Source organism: Sphaerodactylus townsendi, linkage group LG04 (genome assembly GCF_021028975.2).
Source record: "Sphaerodactylus townsendi isolate TG3544 linkage group LG04, MPM_Stown_v2.3, whole genome shotgun sequence".
Classification (NCBI taxonomy): domain Eukaryota; kingdom Metazoa; phylum Chordata; class Lepidosauria; order Squamata; family Sphaerodactylidae; genus Sphaerodactylus; species Sphaerodactylus townsendi.
In genome coordinates, this window is record NC_059428.1 from 86,153,389 (window position 1) to 86,176,362 (window position 22,974).

Genomic DNA, 22,974 nt, shown 5'->3' on the forward strand with positions numbered 1-22,974 from the left:
AATATGTAACTTTAACATATATGTTGTTAATACAAAGGATGAAACCAAGATGAAATTAAGTTATTCCAGGTGCTGATAGACACATCTTTGCTTTGTTAACTGCCTGTTCAGTGATACTTTCCCCTGGAGGTGGTGCTAAAAAGGATGCACTGTACAATTTAACTGACATGGTTCACTGAATTGTTACTCTGGGTATAGCAAGGAAAAATTAACAGGAAACCCCAACTCCCAACAAATTTCCTCTCAACCACCAGTAAGATAAACACCCAGTGTTTCAATAAAAAGTCTGTGGAGGATTTCAAGCTGAGGATAACTGCCCAGCAAACTCAAACATATGCTTGCAGGTCTTCCTTTGAAGTCATCCTATAGGAATGAAATTTTCTTAACAGCTCCATATAACTGTTCTGGCTTTGGAAAGCAAAAGAAGCATCAACATGGTGCTTGGATTGGAAGAGGGAGGCTTGGATGCCAGTGGGAACATGCCAAATTCCTGAGTTAGACATTGACACACGTGAGGTGTCACAGTCCATATGCTGAAACCAAAACATATCCAGAGTTCCCCCTGCCTTCTCAGCCCAAGATAAATTCTATTCTTGGGTCTTAGCAAAATAAATCAGTTTGACATGGTAAAAATGTTTATTCCTCAGGCTATCATGTATGCAGCGTCTAGACCAAATTGATGGGAAGGTATGCAAGATGGTGTCAACTGAGCAAGGATTCATGTTCTGTAATTTTAATCCCCCCTCAGGTGTTAATTACATAGACGTGCCATTGGATGTATGCTTAGTGCACTGTTCAGTGAAACTGAAAGCTACAGCTTTGAAATCATTCTCTGAAGCCACTTGTTCCATTATAATGACAGAAAGTGGTTGATCCATAGTGTTGTGGTTAAGGCTTTCAAGGATAATTGTTTCTCAAACAGTAATGATAGCCCCTAGACAGGAATAGGATGGTAGCTGAGGTGCTTGGTCACAGCTGCTTTCTTGAGCAGACCAGCAGGTTCAAGCAAACCTTTAGACTGAAAGTACAGCTGCTGATTTTTGGGGGATGAAGTGGTCAGTCTGTGTGTGTGTGTTAGGGTCTGTTCAGTGTGCTGCATCATTGAACAGTACAACAGTGTTAGGAATTGGCCCCGATCTGATTTTTTCCATGTGCTAATGACCCGATAAACGCTTGCAAGCATGGTTTGATTGTACTTGAGCAAGCCTGAGGCTTACACATTCCCCACATTCTCTTTTGCTTGTGATTCTTTCTCTTAAACAGGCAAGCATGATTCTCCATCGCATTCAAACTTGAGGTTGCCCTCCAAACTACAGTAGAAAGCCACCATTAGATCATAGTTTCTAATTCAGGTTTGGAGATTAAGGGTTTTATCTCACAAAGGATATCCACAGACAGAAGTGGGGCCATTTTTGCCAATTTCCTACCTACCACAACAGATTTCCAGCTCCCCTCTCCCCATGCTATTTCTGGGATCCCCACCCCCACCCACAGGAGCAACATTTCAGAGGGCATTTGGCTTTGCAACTGAACCAGCCACAGATTTTATGAAAACATGGAACACAGAATAGAAAGAAATGAGCAGTCAAATACGTTTTGATCAAAGTGAAAATTCTACACCAGTCTGTTATACCCACATTCTCAAGATATCTGATGGTTGTGAATTGGGCCTTTAAGATTTCAGCATGAAACTAAACAAAAATGGGAGGAAATCTTGCTTCCTTTTTTTGTTGAAGAATCTTTGTAATTTTGCACACTTTGTAACTATGCAAAGTTTTTTCCCCGTGTTCATGATTCCCATTTACTAGAAAATCAAAGATTTTTCACCAGTCTTCTGTGAGTCTATTTCTGGATTTACATTTCTAGGTTGACTCGCAATGAAATTAATTAAAGGATCCCTCTTTCCTGATCATATTGTCTGGTTCACAGACAAGGACAGAGAGGGTACAATGCCAAATCCCATCCCTGCCCCCACCCAAGCCCAGAACCATCTGTCCACAGACACTGGAAGTGGCTGGACTCCTCCAGAACAAGGTGGGCCAGACCAATGGCACTTTCCTTGCAATTCATAGCTACTTACCAGAACATTCAAATCCATTTCCTCTGTAGCCCAATTTACATTTGCATTTGAAGGAGCCCTGAGTATTGAAACACTCTGCATGAAGGTTACATTTCTTTGTAATTGCTGTACATTCATTTATATCTACAGAGAGATTTGTTATGAAAACAAAACAAAACATGCAGATAAGCCATTGAAGTCACAGATTCATAAATGTCATCTTCATGCTGGGGAAAAACTGCACCTACTTATTCTGGCTGTCATGCATTTATTATAAACTCAGGAACCAAGTCAGAAAGCCAAAGGTACAATCGACTTCCAATAAGTTTAGCAGATCATGAGCTACCATACAGCTGATTATTCATTTGACCTTCAATTCGATGAAACTAGTCTACATTTTATGTTCTAAGATGTATAACAGAGATCTTCCAATAGTGTAGTATGATGTTTGAAATATTTTGCCATCATAATGAAATGCCCACCTCATACTGTATTCCACCTCAAGGCAGCCAAGATGCAGATGCATGAAGAATGACAAGTACAGGAAGGTGGAGCTTAACACTGATGTTCATTATTACATGTGATAGCAAAACTATGCATAAATAATAATTCTCTTTCCAGCCTCTCCCTGTTAATACCAGACAACAGATAATCTGCAGATTCCCAAATAAAGTATTTTAAATAAGCTGCAAGCACAATGGCCAGAATACTTCCATACTCTGTAAAAAGGCTGAAGTCGGGGTGGGGGGGAGCAGAATTGTAACCCAGTTCTTACCTATACAGTCATATCGGCCATTCTCATACTTCATTTCATACCCAATCTGGCACTTGCAGTAGTAGCTTCCAAATGTGTTGATGCACCTACGGTTGAAAGAGCACATAGCTTTGCCAGTAGAGCACTCATCAATATCTAGGGCATGAAAATGAAATCTGGTAAGGTCAAGAAAAAAAAGTATCAGGAGATATCCAATTAGAGTATAATAGACACCACTGTGACTAAAATGGGATGATCATATTTGCTGGAACCACATAAGCTATTCTAATAGAGGTGTGCAAAATCCACAAATTGAATCTTGCCTTGGATTCTGCTTATCTTAATGCTGGATCAAAGAAAAAGGGGGTGGGGAAGTGATGATGTAGTGTCAAAAAAAGAGGTCATTTTACTCCAGAGATGGAAATGTCACTTCACTCTAAGATCCCTGGACAAAACTGCATGTGAAACACGTCGGGATCTTTGAGAGAAATAAAATGTATTTTCCCACTGCACCGTTGTTTTTGTTTTCTCTTCCTTGATTCTGCATTGGTGTGGTCCCTTTTTCTGCTTGTCTTAGTGCTGGGCCATGGATTTCTGTGGAAATTCTGACTGGGCCATGAGATTCTAGCTGTCTCACTGAGATCCATGCTCAGCATTTGTAATTCATCCTAATATTCAGATGCTTTCAGCAGAAGTACAGTATTATGCAGCAACTGTAAACTAGACAACTGATGATGTAATGCAATCTATGAATTTGTGGAGCATCTAAGGAATATGGTGGTGTACACAGATGTAGCCTGAATCCAAATCAAATCTAGAATATTTCAGTAAACCCTTTGTTTCTTTCTATCCCCCATCCAGTTCAAAAAACATTTCCATCTGAATAGAACTCTCGGTTTTTTCTTAGATGGAATTCAGTAACAACCCAACATTTTATCCTTTGCACCTATCCAGATGGATTCTTAATACTGAACAGACTGGATTGCTTTATAAAATAAAGCAATGTAAACATTAAGACAGCAACATGGGTTGGATCCAATCAGCTTATACACTTGTAAAAAGGAAAGACCTTTGAACATCAAAAAAAGGTTACATTGGGGTTCATGAGACCTGCATTGACAAAATATATATTGGTTGAGCTAAAATGAAGAAATGAATTGAGTGAGACTGAGTAAAAAAAAGTTGGCTGGATCCAATTCCATGAATATAAAAGAAGGAGGAGGAGGAGGAGGAGGAGGAGGAGGAGGAGGAGTTGGATTTATATCCCCCCTTTCTCTCCTGCAGCAATGTTGCTTACAAGGGGCTTACAAGGGGCTTACAAACTCCTTACCCTTCCCCCCTCACAACAAACACCCTGTGAGGTAGATGGGGCTGAGAGAGCTCAGAAAAACTGTGGCAAGCCCAAGGTCACCCAGCTGGCGTGCATTGGAGTGCACAGGCTAATCTGAATTCCCCACAGCTCAGGCGGCAGAGTGGGGAATCAAACCTGGTTCCTCCAGATTAGAGTACACCTGCTCTTAACCACTTAAGAATGGAAGAACAAGATATAATGTGATTACTAAATGCACAATGTAGACTTTTCTCCAGCTTTTAGGCTAAAATTATGAGTAAATGTTAATCAGCCTATTAAGGATGATAGTGACAAACACATTTCTGCTGTTATAGGCAAATTACTATTATTATATAATTTTTAAAAATCATAATTTGAAGAGCAGTATTTGGCATCCATGGCACAAACCAGCTGAAGGTGTCCCAGTGGAAACTGGCACCCTGGGCTCCATTCTGAAAACCCTAGGGCTGTGCTTGAAACACCTTCAAATTGACAAAATTAATAAACATCTGTCATATTCAAAAGGTAGCCCTGCTAGGATACACATGAATATCGCATCAGTACATTACAATTTCCTTGGGTGGGGCTCAAATTGTAATGAAAGGCCGACAACTAGCTAAAGCAGCTGTAATATTAAACAAAATTAAACACCCATGACAACAATATTTCTGTTGAGAGATCCAACAAATTTGGGAGGAAAGGATTACAGTTTGCTTCCATGGTATATTTATTGTTCAGCATCCAAGCCAAGAATTCACACAGGCTTTCTAATAACAACATCAGGTCATGATATCCACGTACATTTTGCTGTTACAGCTGCAAGTCCCAAAACGTCAAGATGTTTGCAGAGCAGGGCTTCCAGATTAAGATGCTTAATGACTAGGCTGATGAATGATTATGAATGTCTACACTCACAGAGTTCATTTCCTGTGCTTGTCAAGTATCTTTGAGGCTCGAAAGATCCCCAAAGACTCCTGGGATGAGAAAATATTCTGCCTTCCACACATCATTCCTTGATTCATATCCAGCCTGGAAAGTCAAAATCAGTGTGCAAAAATTCTGAGAAAAGCTTACACAGGTGTCAGACTCGTGGCTTTCCAGATGTTATGGACTGCAGTTCCCATCCCATCAGGGGATGGTGGGAACTGTAGTCCATAACATCTGGAGGGCCACGAGTTTGACACTATGGTTGAATATAGAACTCATGCTGAAGTGATATTCCGCACTGCAGTAGTTGGTTCCCATGAAAGAGATGAGGACAGTCTTGCAATGGGGAAATGACTACTTTTGGTTTCTGCTTCTGCTTTTTCTGCTTCTTCTTTCTTTCTTCTTTTTTTTTGAGAAAAAAACATCAACAGGAGAAATATGCATGCCAGCACTAGAGAGCAGGAATACATATTCTTCAAAGTGCTTGAACACTCAACGACTTATTGTTTTACCAGACACAGACTGTCTGCAGTATGTTAATTATCAGTCCTATCAGAGGTGGAGCCAACATACAATGAGACTGTCTCTTTCTATTTCATGCTTGTGTGACACATTTGTGAGACAACACAAGACAAACTGAGTTTGTTCCACCAGCACAAGGCTTCCTGCACTGCTCTGAAAATTAGGGAAAGTTGTTTCAAAGGTGTCCTAAAGAAAGCTGAAATGTCTCAAGTGTAATGAGCTGTGACTTGGGAAGTCTTTGTTTCCCTGCTCTTCTCAGCTACAAACTGTAGACAGTCTTAAGCAAATCACCACATTTCTGCCTCAGCCCCACTGCTGCACATATGGGAAGAATGTCAACCAGCTTGGGATTCCTGAGATAATTAAATGACATCATCTATCCATCTATCTAGAATAGTGCTTGTGTTAGTTAGGCCTTCAGAACTCTGCAGGGATAGATACTGCAAACCAAGGCTCTTTAGGACTGCTAGGTGATTAACCCCCCCCCCCCCCGTGCTGCTGAACCTTTACAAATTACACAGCACAAGAGACAAGCCATGGACTATTGTGGGGGAGGGGAAGCCTCATTCCCATTGTGGGGGAGGGGAAGCCCTCTGGTTCCTACTCTTCTGATTGCCTAACTGCCTAGTTTCCAATTTGCTTCATCTGTTTTTCTTGTGCCTACCATGTCAATCACCTTTTTCTTCCTCTTCAATTTGCCTGATCATCTGTTTTCCTCTTCCTTGCCCACCTTGTTCCCCCTCCCTCCTTGGCCATTCCCTTCTGCCCCATTTTCACATGGTTTTGTTTGTACTATGTCTGCAGATATGCAACCATCACATGTTATGGCATGGCAGCAATTTAAATCACTTACTTTTGGTAACATTTTAATATTGTCTCTGGTTTCCATATAGTCTGGCCCTGGCTGCCCACCAACCCAGCAGCAGATTTTGCAATTCAAATAGGAGGACTAGTCACTACTTCTAAATAGGGATGCTATGAATTTATCTGGGAACCTTTTCATTATATGAACTTACCTTGTTTGACATTGGGCTTTTCCACACAATTCATTTAAAACATTTTCAGGCAGGAAATAAAAATGTTTCCTCCATGGAGTTCTATCGTGTTATTCCCCCAAAATGTTTTATTTCCAGCCTCAAATGTTTTAAATGAATCCCCTTTTAAACCAATTCTTGAGGCTGAAACGTTTTCAAAACGTTTTCATTTGCTGTGCATATCTCTTTAAAACAATTTAGAAGTCTCTCTGTCGTCCCTTGGTGTCATTTCCTGAGCTCACTCTCCATTCCCTCTCGCCCATTTATTAGAATATTTGTTTATTTTTTTTAAATTTTAGTGGGTAATATTTGATGCATTGAGTGTACAAGGCACATAGAATCACAGCACGAGGCTATGAAGCAACGAAGCATCCAATTCATCAACAAATTCAAACAAAGGGGGAAACCACATTATGGAGCTCATGATTTCTTTCCACGGGGTGAGTGCAGACAAAAGGGATGACTGAAAACATTTTACGAATGTTTCAGGAGATTTGTGCAGAAAGGGCCATTCACAATCAAACCTTGAGCCCACCACAGATATCTTTGGATTCCATCAAGCAACCTGAATATCTGCTAAACAAGTTTGCAGCTGCCTGTTGGTCAGAAGCCAACTCACAGCTGATGGGGCAGATCAGCTGGAAGTCCTCTTCTTATCCACTGGAGCCACTCAACAAAATAGCTACACGGTGAAGTGGCAAAATGGAGCTCTTCCCTCCCATCGAAACTGCTTTTGGTCTCTGAATTTGCCAAAGGGAAAATAAGAACTCATTTTGTTCTTTCCATCCAAAATAGGTGGGGACAGAAGCAATACTCTTAAGGGCTGCAATACAAAAGAGAGGAAGAAGAGCCGGTTTTTCCTCTTTTCTTTATCTTATTTGAATGGAAAGAAGAGAAAGGAAATCAGCTGGGCTTCTTACCTAAACAGCCAATGATTAATTGGCTGCTTGATCACCACTAATGAATGTAAAGGGAACCAAACTGGTCCATGTTTGAACATCACTAGACTGAAGTGGTGATGAGGAAAGTGAATGTCCAAAATTGGAGGCAGGAAAGTTTTCTTCTTTTACAGTTTCAGACATCTAGTTAATTATTATTATGTAACTATACAATCTTGAAACCATTCTACCTTCTATCTAGAATTATATTCATTCCTTAATCCACTGTGCTTCTTAAGTACTGATCAGTTCAGGTCCTTATGAGAAGTTTATGTTCAGGATAATAAAGATAATAATAAAATCCAGAGGTACCTATGCATGTTTTCCCATTTTCTGCCAACTGCAGTCCACTTGAAGGACACAAGCATTGTACATCATCTTTCACCTCTTCACAGCCATACTGGCAATTCACCATGGCACATGTCCTGGAATCTTTAAAAACATATTATCTGTCAAAAGCCAGACTGGCAATAGGAAATACAGCACAGGGAATCTTAATAAGTATTCAATGGGTAGCATACAAAGGGGGACATCAGCCACAGAAGAATACATGCAGCTGGGATTATTCTTGATGTTTTGAGTCAAGAATAATCGTGAGCAACATTCCACTCCAACAGGGAACAAAAGTTCTGTAAGGATTTGTAAATGTCAGATGAATATCTCTGCAAAGGAAACCTTTAAAAATTGTTAATGACTTGAGAATATTCGGGGGTTTTCCTGACTGCCAAAGCTATCAGATTGTATTTTTAGGGGAGGGCTAAAATTTCAAGTTTGACTTCTGATTTATCCACAAGCAGTAATAAATGGGCAGAACTGAAAGTGTATCCAATTACTATTTCCCAATGTATGCAAAAAAAAAAAAATCAGCACTACTTGGCCAAGAACTGAAATTAAAGGAACTCAGGTAGCAATGGAAGACATTTTTGAGGGAAAGCCATGACTCAGTGATAGAGCTCATCCTCTGTATGCAGAAAAAAAAATTCCCAGGTTCTAATTGTCAATATCTCCAGTGGGAGACTCTCAGGTACTGGGATTGAGAAAAAATGCTGCCTGAGACCCTGAAGAATAGATTCATGTATTTCTGCCTATTTAAAAACATCAACAGTGGTGATATTCTTTAATGCTGATATACTTTAGAGGGCTAAGGCCCCTTCCGCACATGCAGAATAATGCACTTTCAATCCACTTTCAATCCAATTTGCAGCAGGATTTTACTGTGCGGAATAGCGAAATCCACTTGCAAACAATTGTGAAAGAGGACTGAAAGTACACTATTCTGCATGTGCGGAAGGGGCCTAAGAAATTCATCTGGCATAAATAAATCAGCTATCCTTCCCTGGTGTAGAACAGGTTACTTTGAGATTAGTTAGAAGAGTAACTTAATCTTGTATTTTGTCCTATTGACTGGCTCTTAAATACTATTTATCACTTACTTGCACAGGTACCATCAGGCATGAGCATATACCCATTAAGACAATAGCACTTGTAGCTGCCGTGAGTGTTCATGCATCTGTGTTCACAGGGTCGTGGCTTCAATCCACATTCATTAATATCTGCCAAAATAATCAGAATAAAATGAGCACAGGAATCTCTGAAGAAAAAATTCCCATATCACTGACTTTTAATTCATGACTTCAGTTCCTTGTAGGGAAACAAGATATAATTTGGTTGTTACTCAGCCTAACTCTTGAAAGAAAGGGATTGAGCAGACCATCTATAGGAACACAAATGTGAAGTGCCTGGAATACCTGATAGAATCCAGAAAAGTATCTTCTACCAGCAGACCGATTACAGCGTGTCAAGACCTGTCTCTATGCTTTATGGCCTTGTCATGTCTCCAGGGGAGGATGGGAGTTTGTGGCAATCCGACTGTTCCTGCTTGTTGTTTGTGTTAGAGCTTTGATGTGTAGGGATGTGTGGGCTTAATGAACTGCCTTTCTCAGGTTGGGTACACCTGGACCGTTATCTAGAAGGGCATGCAACCTTGGGAGAAAGGAGCAAGTTTGTTAAAAGGCTAGAGAGAGTAGAGGAAGAACTGCTGCCTAGTAACGAGGCACAGAGAGGGGGAGCACAGCAATCCTTATTGGGGTTTTTTTTTACTTTGCACGAAAGCTTTAGTCTTGGCAATGAATCATTGAAGTTTCAACTCCAGTCAATAAATCAATTTCAATTCTATCTGAGTCTATTTATTGGGAGGTCCATGGAGCATGACTCTGCAGCTGTTTTCTTTCCTCTATTCCATATGCACTGTTGGTTATATACTGATTTTCTGGATTTGTCATCACAGTTAAGAGATTCTCAGACTTGGCCATGACAAATATCTATAGCTCAGATTTTACGCTGTACAATTCCTTCTGAATACATACAAGGTTATGAGTCATGCTTGTCTGCTACCAAGGATAAGTGATCCATTCAAAAATAGAATAGATGGATCTGTATGGGCCTACAACATGGTTTGAGTTTTGTAAAAGACAACGTCAAAACAGGAGACAACTCATGTTAATTCCTAAAAATTTTCAACTAGGATACAAGGCAAGACCCCCAGTAGTCTATGGGATGGATCCCACAGGCATTCTGTTGGTGGAAATGGATTTTTTCTTGCTTTACCCTTCTCTCAGCAACCTTCTGTGATCCCAGAATATGCACTGATGGGAATCTATGGACCAAAGCAAACAAAGATCACTATGGCTTGGGCTGGGGGAAAGTGGGGGCTGCAGTGAGAAGAATTCAACAAAGATACTTATATTCTTCCACCAGTAGAATGTTCACAGGATCCAACCCAGAACTGCAGAGGTTGCTAAGGCTGATGAAGACACATTACAAATTGACTGTAACAGGCAAATACAGCAAGAGAGCAGAGATCCAGAAGGAGAGAGTTTGAAGGTAAGGAGGGGCAGGTCAGCAGACCAGCAATTCCCTAGAGATATGGTGATTCCATGGATGAGAGAATAGAGGATGGATAAAATGGAAGGGGAGTCAGGGTTTGCATGGCATGGTGGTGACACTTGGAAATGGGCAGAAGAAAATAGCCATGGGTTGAAGAACTCCTCACTAAAATCCAACAAGTGGAAATCAACAGAAAAAAAATTCAAGGAAAAAGTACATCCAAAATAATCAGAGAATCCCTGCACAACCCCAGAACCAGAAGCCAAAGCAGTCAAGGCAAGTCTGGATAGCCAAGCAAAGCCCAAAGCTTTAAAGGACCAGACTCAGAAGAAATACCTTGTGTGAAAACAGTTTTCAATAAATGAAAAAAATAGTTCAAGAAATAATGCACAAATGGTGGGGGGGGTGGGGGGGTGTAGTCATTCATGTACAAATTCCACAAACACAATCATAGTAGCACTGCGTGAATTATAGTAGGATGACTGCATTTGCCACCAACAAAACACTGTACTTTGAATGCTAAAGAAGGGCAGCATCTCTGCAACTGAAGGACCGTCTGCAATGCATATGAAACAAAAGCACATTCAGGGTACACAGCAGATGTCATAGAGACCCTTCAGAGAGCCTTGCACCATGCAGCTTGAATTGCTTACCACACAAAGGGCTCTTGGTCTTTACAATAATTGGTTATTATCCCTGTGATTTTCCTTCTGTTGAGAGGTGCTTGAAGAGAAAAGCCAGAAATAAAAAGGTCTTTCCTCTCTCTTCTTCCTCATAAATTAAGAACTGGTTTTGTGAGGCAGATGTTCACTATGGTCTGAAATATGGTAAGTATGATGGAGGAGGATGGAGAAAATGCATGCAAAACTCTGCTCCAAGAATAAGTTGAATGCCATTCAGCTTAGCTTTCTACTGAGCTTATAAATTCAAACTTCAACCAAATCTGAAAATGTCATGTAACCAACTGAGATAATATACACACTCCATATTTTCTCTTTGGGCGATTCCCCACGGTCAATTTATCGCATAATACTCATGCGAAAAATCATGGTTTAAGCAAGAACTCCCCATGGCTTAAGTGCTGAACATGTCTTCATCCCGGTTCTGGAACAGGTCCCCACCCCCTTATCACGCTTTTTTTCTGAACCTGCATTGAAGTGCATCTTTTTTCAATCATATGCTGAAGTCGGTTCGGTGGGTAGAAACAGGAGACAGACACGGCTTATTGTTCCTGCCCTTCAAAAATTTCAGCCAATCAGAATGCAGTGGGCTGTGCACAGAGAGTGTGTAGCCTTTTTTTATGCCACGCTGGGCGTGGCTACGAAGAAACATAAATAGGAAGCAATGGTACAATTATTTTGATAAATTGTTTATGCGTGGCTACATTCAAATGTTAAAACTAGAATAAGAATAGCATGAATTTTCAATCAGGGATGAGTAGTGCTCCTGCTCAACACACATGCACACATACTAGGGTTATCAGCCTCCAGGTAGAGCCTAGAGATTTCTGGACTTACAATCACTCTCCAGAAGACAGATACCAGTTCTGGAGAAAATAGCTACTTTGGAGGGTGGATGCTATGACATTATATACAAACGAAGTCCCATGCTTCCCCAAACCCTCCCCTCCCAAGGCTCCACCCCCTAATCACCAGGTATTTTAAATTTAAATGGTAAGTTGCACATACCTTGACTGCAGGTTTTCCCTACAAATCCAGGAAAACATTTACATTTGTTTGGCATCACACATTCTCCATACTTGCAGCCATGTTCACAGGTGGCTGTGGAAATAAAACGAGAGAAATAGGTTAAATTGTTACAGCAGCAACTGGTATTCTTCAGTTACGTTGTTAAAACATTTTCATAAGAATTTATTTTCTTACTAGAGAAGTGAAACTGTTGTTTATATTGTCTTGTCTTATTTTGTTTTGCATTTAATCAAAAGAAAGATGATGCAGAACATAAGGTGATCTCCCTAAAAAAGAATTATATGCAAACTTTTAAAAGTAGACATAACTGTCTAATAAAAAAATAGAGAAAAAGCTTCTTTGATTGTGAGGCTACAACTATGCAGTGACTTAGGGTTGCCAGATCCTCCTGGTAAGGGAGTGGGGACGTCAGCAGCTAAGGGAGGCCTAGAGCAGCATTGCTGCAGTGCAGTAACATCACTTCCAGCGCACACTGCAACTGAAGTCATCGCATCATCTGGGATTACAACACTCCAGGTATGGTCTGGAGTTCTCCCAGAATTACAACCAATTTCCAGACTTCAGAGAACAGTTTCCTTGGAAAAAATGGCAGCTACAGAGGGGTAGTCTCTTTGATATAAAAGAGTCTAAGGTCAATTCCCCACGGGGAAAATAATGTGTGATAGCCCTGGTAGCAGTGGTGGGATTCAGCAGGTTTGCACCACTTCGGCAGAACTAGTTGTTAAAATGGTGCTTGTAAACAACCAGTTGTTAAATTAGTTGAATCCCACCACCAGAACCGGTTATTAAATTATTTGAATCCCATCACTGCCTGGTAGGTGTCCCAGGACAACGGGAGAACTCCCCACGGCTCCTGGGTCGAATTTGGCTCAGTCCTGTGCCAGCCCTGCAATACCCCCCTCACCCAGGGTTTTTCCGAAACTGCTAGGAAGGTACATCTTTTCTGGCATTTTCTGGCGAACCCTGGATGAGCCCGGTATCATGGGGAATCGTTTTCCTGCCCTGAGTCTCTGTTCATTCTGCCAGCCAATCACAGCTAAGTCTCCTGGGCTTGCGCAGAACAGCAGACTCAGGGCAGGCAGGAACATGCTTTTTCTTCTTCTTGCATACGATGCCACGACCATGCAACTAACAGGCGCACATTTGTGTGCTGTTCTTGGCCATGAAGCTCTATGCTTTGTGACAATGTAGCTACATAGTCATTACATTAAAAAAAACAAAAAACAGGAACGCCAGTTCACGTTTCCACCCTAAAGCAACAGCCAATCAGGAACAAGGAGCAGAAGAGGCACCAAGATGATCCCGGGCTCTGATCATGGTTTCAACTCCAGACCTTGGCTGCCATGGGGAGTGACAGACCGGGATCAAAAGGTGCTGTACTTTATGGTCCTGGTCCAATCCCAAAATGATTTTCCCCATGGGGAATCGACCTAAGTGAAATTAGGTACTACCCAAAATCTTCATGAATTTCTCGAGCCAGTGATAATGGGTTTAAAATTACTGTGCTGTTTAATACTATTTGCTGTTTTATGTGACCAGATATTGTATTGTTTTATTTTGTTTTCTGATATTTTTATATCTGGTTGGAGGCTGCACTTTGTCAAAAGTTGGGGTACAAAGTAGTTAAATAAACATAGAATAGACACTCTGTAAAACTTTTTTCTTATTTTTCCCTTCTTAATACCATCTTCAGTGTAGGAAAGCAAGAATTATAGTTTACAGGAGCTATACTTTCAAGAAGGAAATGGCATGATCAAATTTTCACTGCCAAATTGATTTTTATGTGACTTTCCCATCCTGATCCAAGGGAGCAGATAAAGCTTCTTTCATTGGGCTTAGTTGAACTTGGTTTAAAGTTAAGCCTGATAAACACCAAACTGAAGGTGCCCTCATCTGAAATGGCTGCAGAGAGGCTAATAAATTGAATTACCAAACTTCTTCACAGAGAGATTAAATATGGCAGGATATCTCGGTGTGAAACTATAAGTTTTTAATCTTAAAAACTGCCTAAAAGTTCTCTCTCTGTATTCTCCCTCCTATATATATATATATATATATATACACACACACACACACACACACACACACACACACACACACACACACACACACACACACACACACACACACACACACACACATACATAACGCTGCAGATCTGATTTCCTTTTTAATCATTACTGGATCTGCTTCAGGTTACTGTACATATACATTATTTGTGGATTGGCTTAAACCTCAAGCATTTCCCCTAAAAATTTCAGTGAAGATGCAGAAAGAATAAAGGAATAAATGTTCAGACATTTGGATCTGAATATTTTTCCAGATCAGAACCTAATATACCACCCATGCATCCAAAAGGCTGGATGCCATAAACCCTACTTTGTAACTTACAACAATACTTTAGAATAGCTATAGTCTGTTCATCATTATTTTATCTCTCCAGAGTATATGACCACCAGAGAAGTTTATAAGCATTAGGGTGGTTTCAAATATGCTTCTAAATTTCATACCAATGCTAATTTTAATCTGATGCTTCTGTAGTGTTCTAAACAAGTATTTGGAAGGAACATGTGCAGACTAGCAGTTGACCATGACAGTTTTCACTCTTACCAGCATAGTGAGAGCCAGCGTGGTGTAGTGGTTAAGAGAAAGTGGATTCTAATCTGGAGAACCAGGTCTGATTCCCCACTCCTCCACCTGAGTGGCAGAGGCTTATCTGGTGAACCAGATGTGTTTCCGCACTCCTACATTCCTGCTGGGTGACCTTGGGCTACTCATAGTTCTTCAGAACTCTCTCAGCCCCACCTACCTCACAAGATATCAGTTGTGGGGAGAGGAATGGAAAGGAGCTGGTAAGTCACTTTGAGTCTCCGTACAGGAGAGAAAGGTTCTTCTCCTTCTCCGCCTCTACCCATGTGGACTTATTCATTTTGTTGATCCACTTGGATTTGTTTTATTAGACAATCACGTTTTGAAGGTACCTCAGTTGTGACAGACCTTGGCCCCTTCCGCACATGCAGAATAATGCATTTTCAATTCATTTTCACAATGGTTTGCAAGTGGATTTTGCTATTTTGCACAGTAAAATCCAGCTGCAAAGTACATTGAAAGTGGATTGAAAGTGCATTATTCTGCATGTGTGGAAGAGGCCCTTGAGTCTCATCTGATATTAGCTTTTGACACACAATATGTTGGAGGTGAGTGTCAGTGTCTGTTAGGATTTTGGGTAGAGTTGCAAACTCTGGGTTGGGAATTCCTGGAGACTTGAGGATGAAGCCTGGGGAAGGATATAATGCCATACAGTCTACCTTCCAAAGTAGCTGTTTAATTCAAGAGCCATATTTTCTGTAGTCTGGAGATCAGTTGTAATTCTTGGAGATCACCAGGGCCAACCTGGAGGTGGGCAAAGCTAATGTTGGGGTGTTGCAATGGACAGTCTTAACTTGGTGAGCTTTGTCACTTGTGTCTTTTAAAGATATAATACAGTTTCACAAGATTTACTCACACTACCTTTGAATATTCTATCATACTCTAGAATGTTCAGAATCAGGATCTGGGTATCTTCATTTTGTGACTGAATGCAATTGTAGTGGATTCAATTAAATGGTTTTATTATTTGTTTTTATTAATTGTTTTTATAGGAATTTTATGTATGATTTTAGGCTTTATGCCATTGTAAGCCACCTGAGCCCTTTGGGGGTAGGGTGTGGTATAAATATAAACACACACACACACACACACACACACACACACATATGTGGCATTATCAGAAAAATAGTAACATCTGGTACAGTTAAAGGCAATTTTATTTAGATTAGTAATTCTACTGTGGTTAAAGGACAGGGTGGTTTTGGTTTAGATCTTTTCTTAATTGCTTAAAGTCTGAATGTACTTCCCGAGTAAATATTCTGAACACAGGTTTTATATTCCCTTAGCATAAGTGTTTCTTTATTCCCATAGCATGAGTTTCCTTATACAATTTAGTTTGTTTTAGTGCAGATTTGCAGGAGGCCTTGGCCATTGTTCAGAACTTTCCAAACTTAACACAACTGAATCCCGTTGTTTCCTGTAATGATCTTCTGAAACATACTAAACAGAAACATCTGGTGGATTTAAACCATTTTTTGGTCCAAATTATTTAATGATATTTCACCCAGCAAGGAATCCTGATCAAAAATGGCTTACCATGAAAGGAACAGTGTAATGAAGAGAAAATAGTACAGCAAAGAATGCCTGCCTGTTAATACATATCATTGCTGTATTAAACCAGAAATCCGCCAGAGAAGAATTAAACAGCTTTGAAAAATGGATAGCAGTTGAAGATGGGTCTATCAAGTTAACAAAAAATGAGAACCAAAAGGAATCTTCCATAGGTTCTTTAAGGAATTTTTACAGGCTGTCATTCTTACCTCACCATAGAGTTGAGCTGAACTAGGGTTATACAAACAACACACATAACAACCCCCCAATATTTATATGGAACTTTTCCATTCAACAGATGGTGATGCTTTCAACTGCCACTGTTATCTGAAATGTATATTAATATAGGCCCAAAGGGAAAATGCTTTTTTGGCAGCTAGCCCCACTGGATAGCAATAAAAGATAAAAATAATAAAAGAATTTGGATGATTATATAAATAATGGTTATGTACTCTCTTAAATGCTTACTGTTATCCAGTGCTATAGATAAAATACAAGTCATCAGAATATTCATTGCAGCCTTATGAGATATTCAGCTAATCTTGGTTGCTCCAGTCCAGCCATTTTTTGAAAGTTCTGCCTAAATCCTGTTTCATTATATAAAGCATCACTATGTGACTGAAATTTCCATATGTCTTTTTTATTCTAAGCTCTGCCAGGTCCATCAGACAGTTTTTTTTCTCAAAGGTAAGCATATATTTCTAGAGAAAAGGGAACTTTATTACTGTTACCTTCACAATGCCCTTGGCTACTCCTTTTCCAACCATAGCAGCAGTCAAGCTTAGATCCATAGCGACAGACCCCAGGTTGATTCACAGTTAAGAGCTGCCTGTGGCCTCTTGAGCTGTACATAAAAGAGAACATCAATTGTAGCAGAGGAATTAGCAGAACCCTACAAGTACAGCACTCCGGACACGTCATCTCTGTCAGGCCACATTAACTCCACATCATGCATCATCCATCGGAGGGAATGAATAAACCATTCCTGAAGAAACAGTGCAGAATCACACCCTCTTAAACCCATTGGCTATACAGGATTGCACTGTTAATCACCAAATGAGTATACAGAGCTTGGTTGACGACTGAAATGTAGTCTCATGCCAAGCACCAAAACATTTCATTAACTTTCTTTTGCACATTCCTCACTTCTTCAGAGGACTTTGGAGTGTCATGCATGGGGTTTCAAAATGCTCCTCTCATCCACTGTCAAGATTACTCTCCATCAGTTTTCCAGTTCAAAATCACCCTCTGCAAGTTATTTCTGCATTTTCAGGAACATCATATTTTTAGACTGAAGGTGGAAAAACAGGTCATGGAAAGTGATTTTCACAAAAACAAACTAACAAAAACAAAACAAACAGTACATTGTAGAGCATTTTTAATGGGACATGCTGCAATATTTATAATTATCTTATCCAAACATCCCTTACATTGTTTAGCTCCTGAAGCTTACAATAGATGTTAAATATTTATTTAAAAATAGTATTCCAATAGAGAATGAAACATACAGAGGCATATAAGAATGTTAAGAAATATGGGCAGGAAACAGCAAAATTAAAATCAGCTTGGAAAAACTGGAGCTAATGCATCTAGAGGGAAAACTAATCAGAAACACAGGAAATGCAGCAAGAGATCCATAGAAGTACAAGTACAATAATTAATAGGATTTTCCCATCAGTGGTATGGGAAAATGTGTAATATTGTTTAGGGATGTTTAATTTACATTTCAAGATTAGTAAATATTTTCTCTTCCCTGCTATTGCTGACTAAAAAGCCTGAAATAAAAGTTGAAAAAAATCTTCAAAATATTAATTTTGGAATGGTGCCACTAATGTAAATGGAACTGCTACTAAGGGGTTTGAAGATCTTCGTGTAGGCTGTCATAATTCAATAGACTGCAGTGATGAGATAAAAACATTAACATCACATCTCAAAAAATTTAGCCAAATTGAACCTTCCAGCAAATTCACAAAGCTATGCCAAAAGTCCTACTTTAAATTGTAGTTCAAATGAAACATAAAAAGTAGAGCCCTAATTTTATTATATTGTATGTATTTATTGAATGTGCTCTTCTTGTTATTTTAGATTATATTAGTTGTTGTACACCGCCGAGACCCCTCTGGGGGTGGGCGGTATAAAAGTGGAAGGAAGGAAGGAAGGAAGGAAGGAAGGAAGGAAGGAAGGAAGGAAGGAAGGAAGGAAGGAAGGAAGGAAGGAAGGAAGGAAGGAAGGAAGGAAGGAAGGAAGGAAGGAAGGAAGGAAGAGAGAGAGGGAGGGAGGAAGGAAGGAAAGGAAGGAAGGAAGGAAGGAAGGAAGGAAGGAAGGAAGGAAGGAAGGAAGGAAGGAAGGAAGGAAGGAAGGAAGGAAGGAAGGAAGGAAGGAAGGAATAAATCAAATTGCCAGGCACATAGGGGCAAAAAAATCCAAATTTCACATACACACTACAGGGGTCAGTGCTATCAGTCACAGACCAGGAAAGGGATTTGGGCATCTTAGTTGATAGTTCCACGGGAATGTCAACTCAATGCATGGCAGCTGTGAAAAAGGCAAACTCTATGCTGGGGATCATTAGGAAAGGAATTGATAATAAAACTGCAAAGATTGTCATGCCCTTATATAAAGCAGTGGTGCGACCAAACTTGGAGTATTGTGTTCAGTTCTGGTCGCCACATCTCAAAAAGAATATCGAAGAGATAGAAAAAGTGCAGTGAAGGGCAACAAAGATGATTGAGGGATTGGAGCACCTTCCTTATGAGGAGAGGCTGCAGCGTTTAGGACTCTTTAGTTTGGAGAGGAGACGTCTGAGGGGGGATATGATTGAGTCTTTGAGGCTATAAAATTATGCATGGGATAGAAAATGTTGACAGAGAGAATTTTTCCTCTCTTTCTCACAATACTAGAACCAGGGGGCATACATTGAAAATGCTGGGGGGGGGGGACATTTCTTCACGGAACGTGTGATTGGTGTTTGGAATATGCTGCCACAGGAAGTGGTGATGGCCACTAACCTGGATAGCTTTAAAAGGGGCTTGGACAGATTTATGGAGGAGAAGTCGATGTATGGCTACCAATCTTGATCCTCCTTGATTTGAGATTGCAAATGCCTTAGCAGACCAGGTGCTCTGGAGCAGCAGCAGCAGAAGGCCATTGCTTTCACATCCTGCATGTGAGCTCCCAGAGGTATCTGGTGGGCCACCGTGAGTAGCAGAGTGCTGGACTAGGTGGACTCTGGTCATTTCCAGAAGGCTCTTTCTTATGTTCTTAACTCTAAACAGTAATGTGGAGCTCAGTATTCAATTGATATCAATTCAGTGCTGCTGACTCCTTTGTAGAACATGACTGGAATGCCTGTGATGCAGCACTACTTTGAATGCCATAGAAGAAAAATGGTGCACAATGACGCAATGGTTCAAGTCTCAAGCTAGGCACACGCCAGGGTGGGGGTGTGGTGGAGGCGGGGGCAGGGGCAGGGGCACAGGGCACAAACATGCCCTGGGTGCAGTTCCCCCTTGCTATGAGAGACCCAGATTTGAATGCCCACTCTATCAAGGAAGCTCACTGAGTGACCTTGGGAAGTCACTCTCTTCCAGCCTTACCTAACTTACAGAGTGGTTGCTGCAAGGATAAAGGATAAAAAGGGAGAACAGTGATGTAGACTATTTTGGGAGAAGGAAAGTGGGGCATACATACCTAAATGAATAACCTTAGAAATATCATTGTAAACATCAGTCAAGAAGGCTGCCCTGTATAAAGTGCTGTATCTTATTCATCCTGTAAGACTATCAGGCATTAGGGCTCCGCAGATGATATTGCCAAGCCAGTATAAAGAAAGCTGATGTCATGCTGTCGACAAGTTTTGTATTTGGCAGGGTGACAAATGAATCACAAGTAAAGGCAGATGAGCACAGCAACTTGGCCAGGAATGCAATGCCACGTTGCTGTGGGTTGTTTTTCTCTCTTTCTTTTGATTTGTCTGTTTAAGAAATTGCACCCTTAGATCTCAAAGTCCTATCAGCTTCCTAATCCTAAACTGCTAACTATTTTAATGGTGTACAGAGCAATCCCAGACAGAGCTGCACCCCTCCTTAACCCAATGGACTTAGAAGGGTGGTATAAGTTTGCTTAGGACATCGCTGTAAGTGACTGCGCTGTAAACCAAGAATGAGTCGGTTCGTATTTCATGTCAGCCAACCATGACAACATTAGCTTCTGTTTTTCAATTCAAGTCCTCCTCACGATTATGGGAAATGAATTGCTGAGCTACCTGGTGAGTTACAAGGATCACTGACAGGTAACGTATATCAAGAGCTCAGGACAGGCTAAACATTATGTGTGGGTGGTCTGCAGTCCCACTACCCCACTGAGCCTCCAAACACCTGCTCTGTAGAGTTTCAGAACCACTCTCCTCATCATGACCTTTTCCAGGGTTATATGAACTGAACATTTTCTAGGCTGGAGCTCTCGAATGGTCAATTCTAATTTACAATCATTGCCTTTCCACCACCATAAGAGAAGTTATGCTGGTAGAACAGGATTTCCATTGACAGAGGAAGAGGTGATGATTTTTGCCTATTTGTCACACACACACACACACACACACACACACACACACACACACACACACACACACAAACTGCAGACCTTTCCAATATTCTTCTCAAAGGCCTCTTTCCCACCAGAACCAGACATTTTTTTGGAGGGGGGTTAGAGGGGTGCATTGAAACAGGGAAGTAGAGAAATTCTGTTCCACAGAAATTCTGTTCACTTTGCTAGTAGGATCCAACCTAAAGACTGAACAAAAAGGGCAATGCAAATCTCTCTCCTGCCACTCATTTTTGCATCCTACAGCATGTTGACAGAAACTGCCACAACTTTTCCCCAGAGCCTGTCATGCAAATCCTACTCTGGATGGTGCTTCCCAAAATCCTCCAAATCAGCCAACTGCAAGTTAAATCATTTCTGAACTTGATACTGACCCCACTATAAGCTCCCAAAGTAGTCCCAGCTTCAATCAACGTTACAAATCAGGACCATACACTCACAAAACTTCGGTCAAAGTCCGCTAGTGGTTTGTCTTTAGCAAAATTGATCGTTGGCATCCTGCTTGCTCGGTGGCTCCTTTTCATGAGGGACAGACTCCATCTCTCAGCCTCAGTGATGTGCATTATGCAGCAGTGATGGAACGGCTCTCTCCATAGGCTCGGCAGTCCCCACTCCCCACATTTTCAGAACATCACAGGTCCCAGGGTTGAAGCTTAACATTCAACATGCACTGGTGCTATATTACAGCTCACATTAAGCCCTGGTCTAAACTCTGCATGAGTTGACGCTTGCCCATTGCTAGAAAACAGCCGCATCAAGAAAGGACTTGTCGGTGCGGAAAAGCCTCCCAGACGACACTTCCCCAGCATCGCTCAGAGCCGAACATTCAGCTGCAGTCAGAGCAGATAGAGGTATATGAACACAGGAAGCTAGCTGCCTTACACCAAGTCAGCACCAAGGACGTTCGTGTCTGCTCTGATGGGCAGGCGGCTCTCCTGGACCTGAGAGGTAAGAAGTCTTTCACAATTAGAAATCCTGAAGATTGAGCCTGGGACTTTTTATGGGAGAGCGGGTTCTCTCTCTCCCCGCCATCCTCTCTCCCCATCATCTATGCAAAGACTCCCCCTCGTCTTTCAAGTTTGCGATCACTGAGCCTAAGCATCTACAACCCCTCGGAGCAATCCCAGACATCCTCCGGAATGGCCATCAAAGGAAGCAACGCTGCGGAAGCCCCCAGTCCCTTCTCTGCAACTCACCTGCCAGGCTCGGCAGATCCACCTGCCACAAAAGGCAGCCAGGCGAGCGCCAGGAGAGCGCCCCAAGTCACCCGCCCCATAGCGGCAGAGGAAGCAGCCACGGCAACTCTGGAGCCTGGACAGGACCTCTGTCAGGCAGGGGCTTCTCCCTTTGAGGGTTTTCCTGCGGTCAAGGCAGCGACCTCCACAGTCCTTCCAGGCTCCAGACTGGCAGAGAGTCAAGCGGCGTCAAGCGGCGGGATCGGCGCCCCCTCGTCCGGCGACGGTGGGCTTGGCCGCGTTTCGGCCGCGCCCAGGTCTAGGGGCTTGGACTGGCGGGGGCGGGTCTGAGGTTTGCATAAAGACCCCGCCCCCGCAGCCCCCCGCCCCCCGGATTGTTAGTGCGGGGAGTTCGTGGAAGACCTCCAACTCCAGAAGGAGCAGAGAAAGGCAATCAGGAGGGGCGCCGAGGTTTGGACCACGACGGGAGAGTCTCCACTGGAGCCTCTCGGTGGCCCATCAGTCATTCACCACCACTACTACTACTCCCAACCAAGGGAGCAGGTGATGGAAGAGCTGAGGAGCAGGCGAAGGCTCTCCACCGACAGACCGATCAAGGAAACTAGGTAAAAGTGCAAGGATCATACGGCTCATTACTGACCCATGGGGTGATGTGACATCATCACCTTTAATGGGCAGACTGTGTTTATGGGGTGGTTTGCTCATTGCCTTCCTCAGTCGTCTCCTCTTTACCCCCGGGGAGTAATTTTACCAACCTGGGAAATATGGAAGGCTGAGTCAACCTTGAACCGGCTGCCTGAAACGCACTGCTGGCAGT

General features: G+C 41.7%; 1 protein-coding gene across 1 annotated transcript in view; it reads right to left on the reverse strand.

Annotated features, from left to right (window-relative positions):
- EGFL6 (EGF like domain multiple 6) overlaps window positions 1–22,427 on the reverse strand; it is a 40,522-nt gene extending 18,095 nt beyond the window's left edge. Inside the window, exons 1-7 of the mRNA XM_048495205.1 lie at window positions 22,158–22,427; window positions 17,091–17,203; window positions 12,139–12,231; window positions 8,998–9,117; window positions 7,877–7,996; window positions 2,835–2,969; window positions 2,081–2,203 (exon numbers count right to left, since the gene is read on the reverse strand). Of these exons, the coding sequence (XP_048351162.1) occupies window positions 2,081–2,203; window positions 2,835–2,969; window positions 7,877–7,996; window positions 8,998–9,117; window positions 12,139–12,231; window positions 17,091–17,203; window positions 22,158–22,237 (784 nt within the window). The 5' untranslated portion in view covers window positions 22,238–22,427. The remainder of the gene's footprint in view (window positions 1–2,080; window positions 2,204–2,834; window positions 2,970–7,876; window positions 7,997–8,997; window positions 9,118–12,138; window positions 12,232–17,090; window positions 17,204–22,157) is intronic.
- Between the last annotated feature and the right edge of the window lie 547 nt (window positions 22,428–22,974).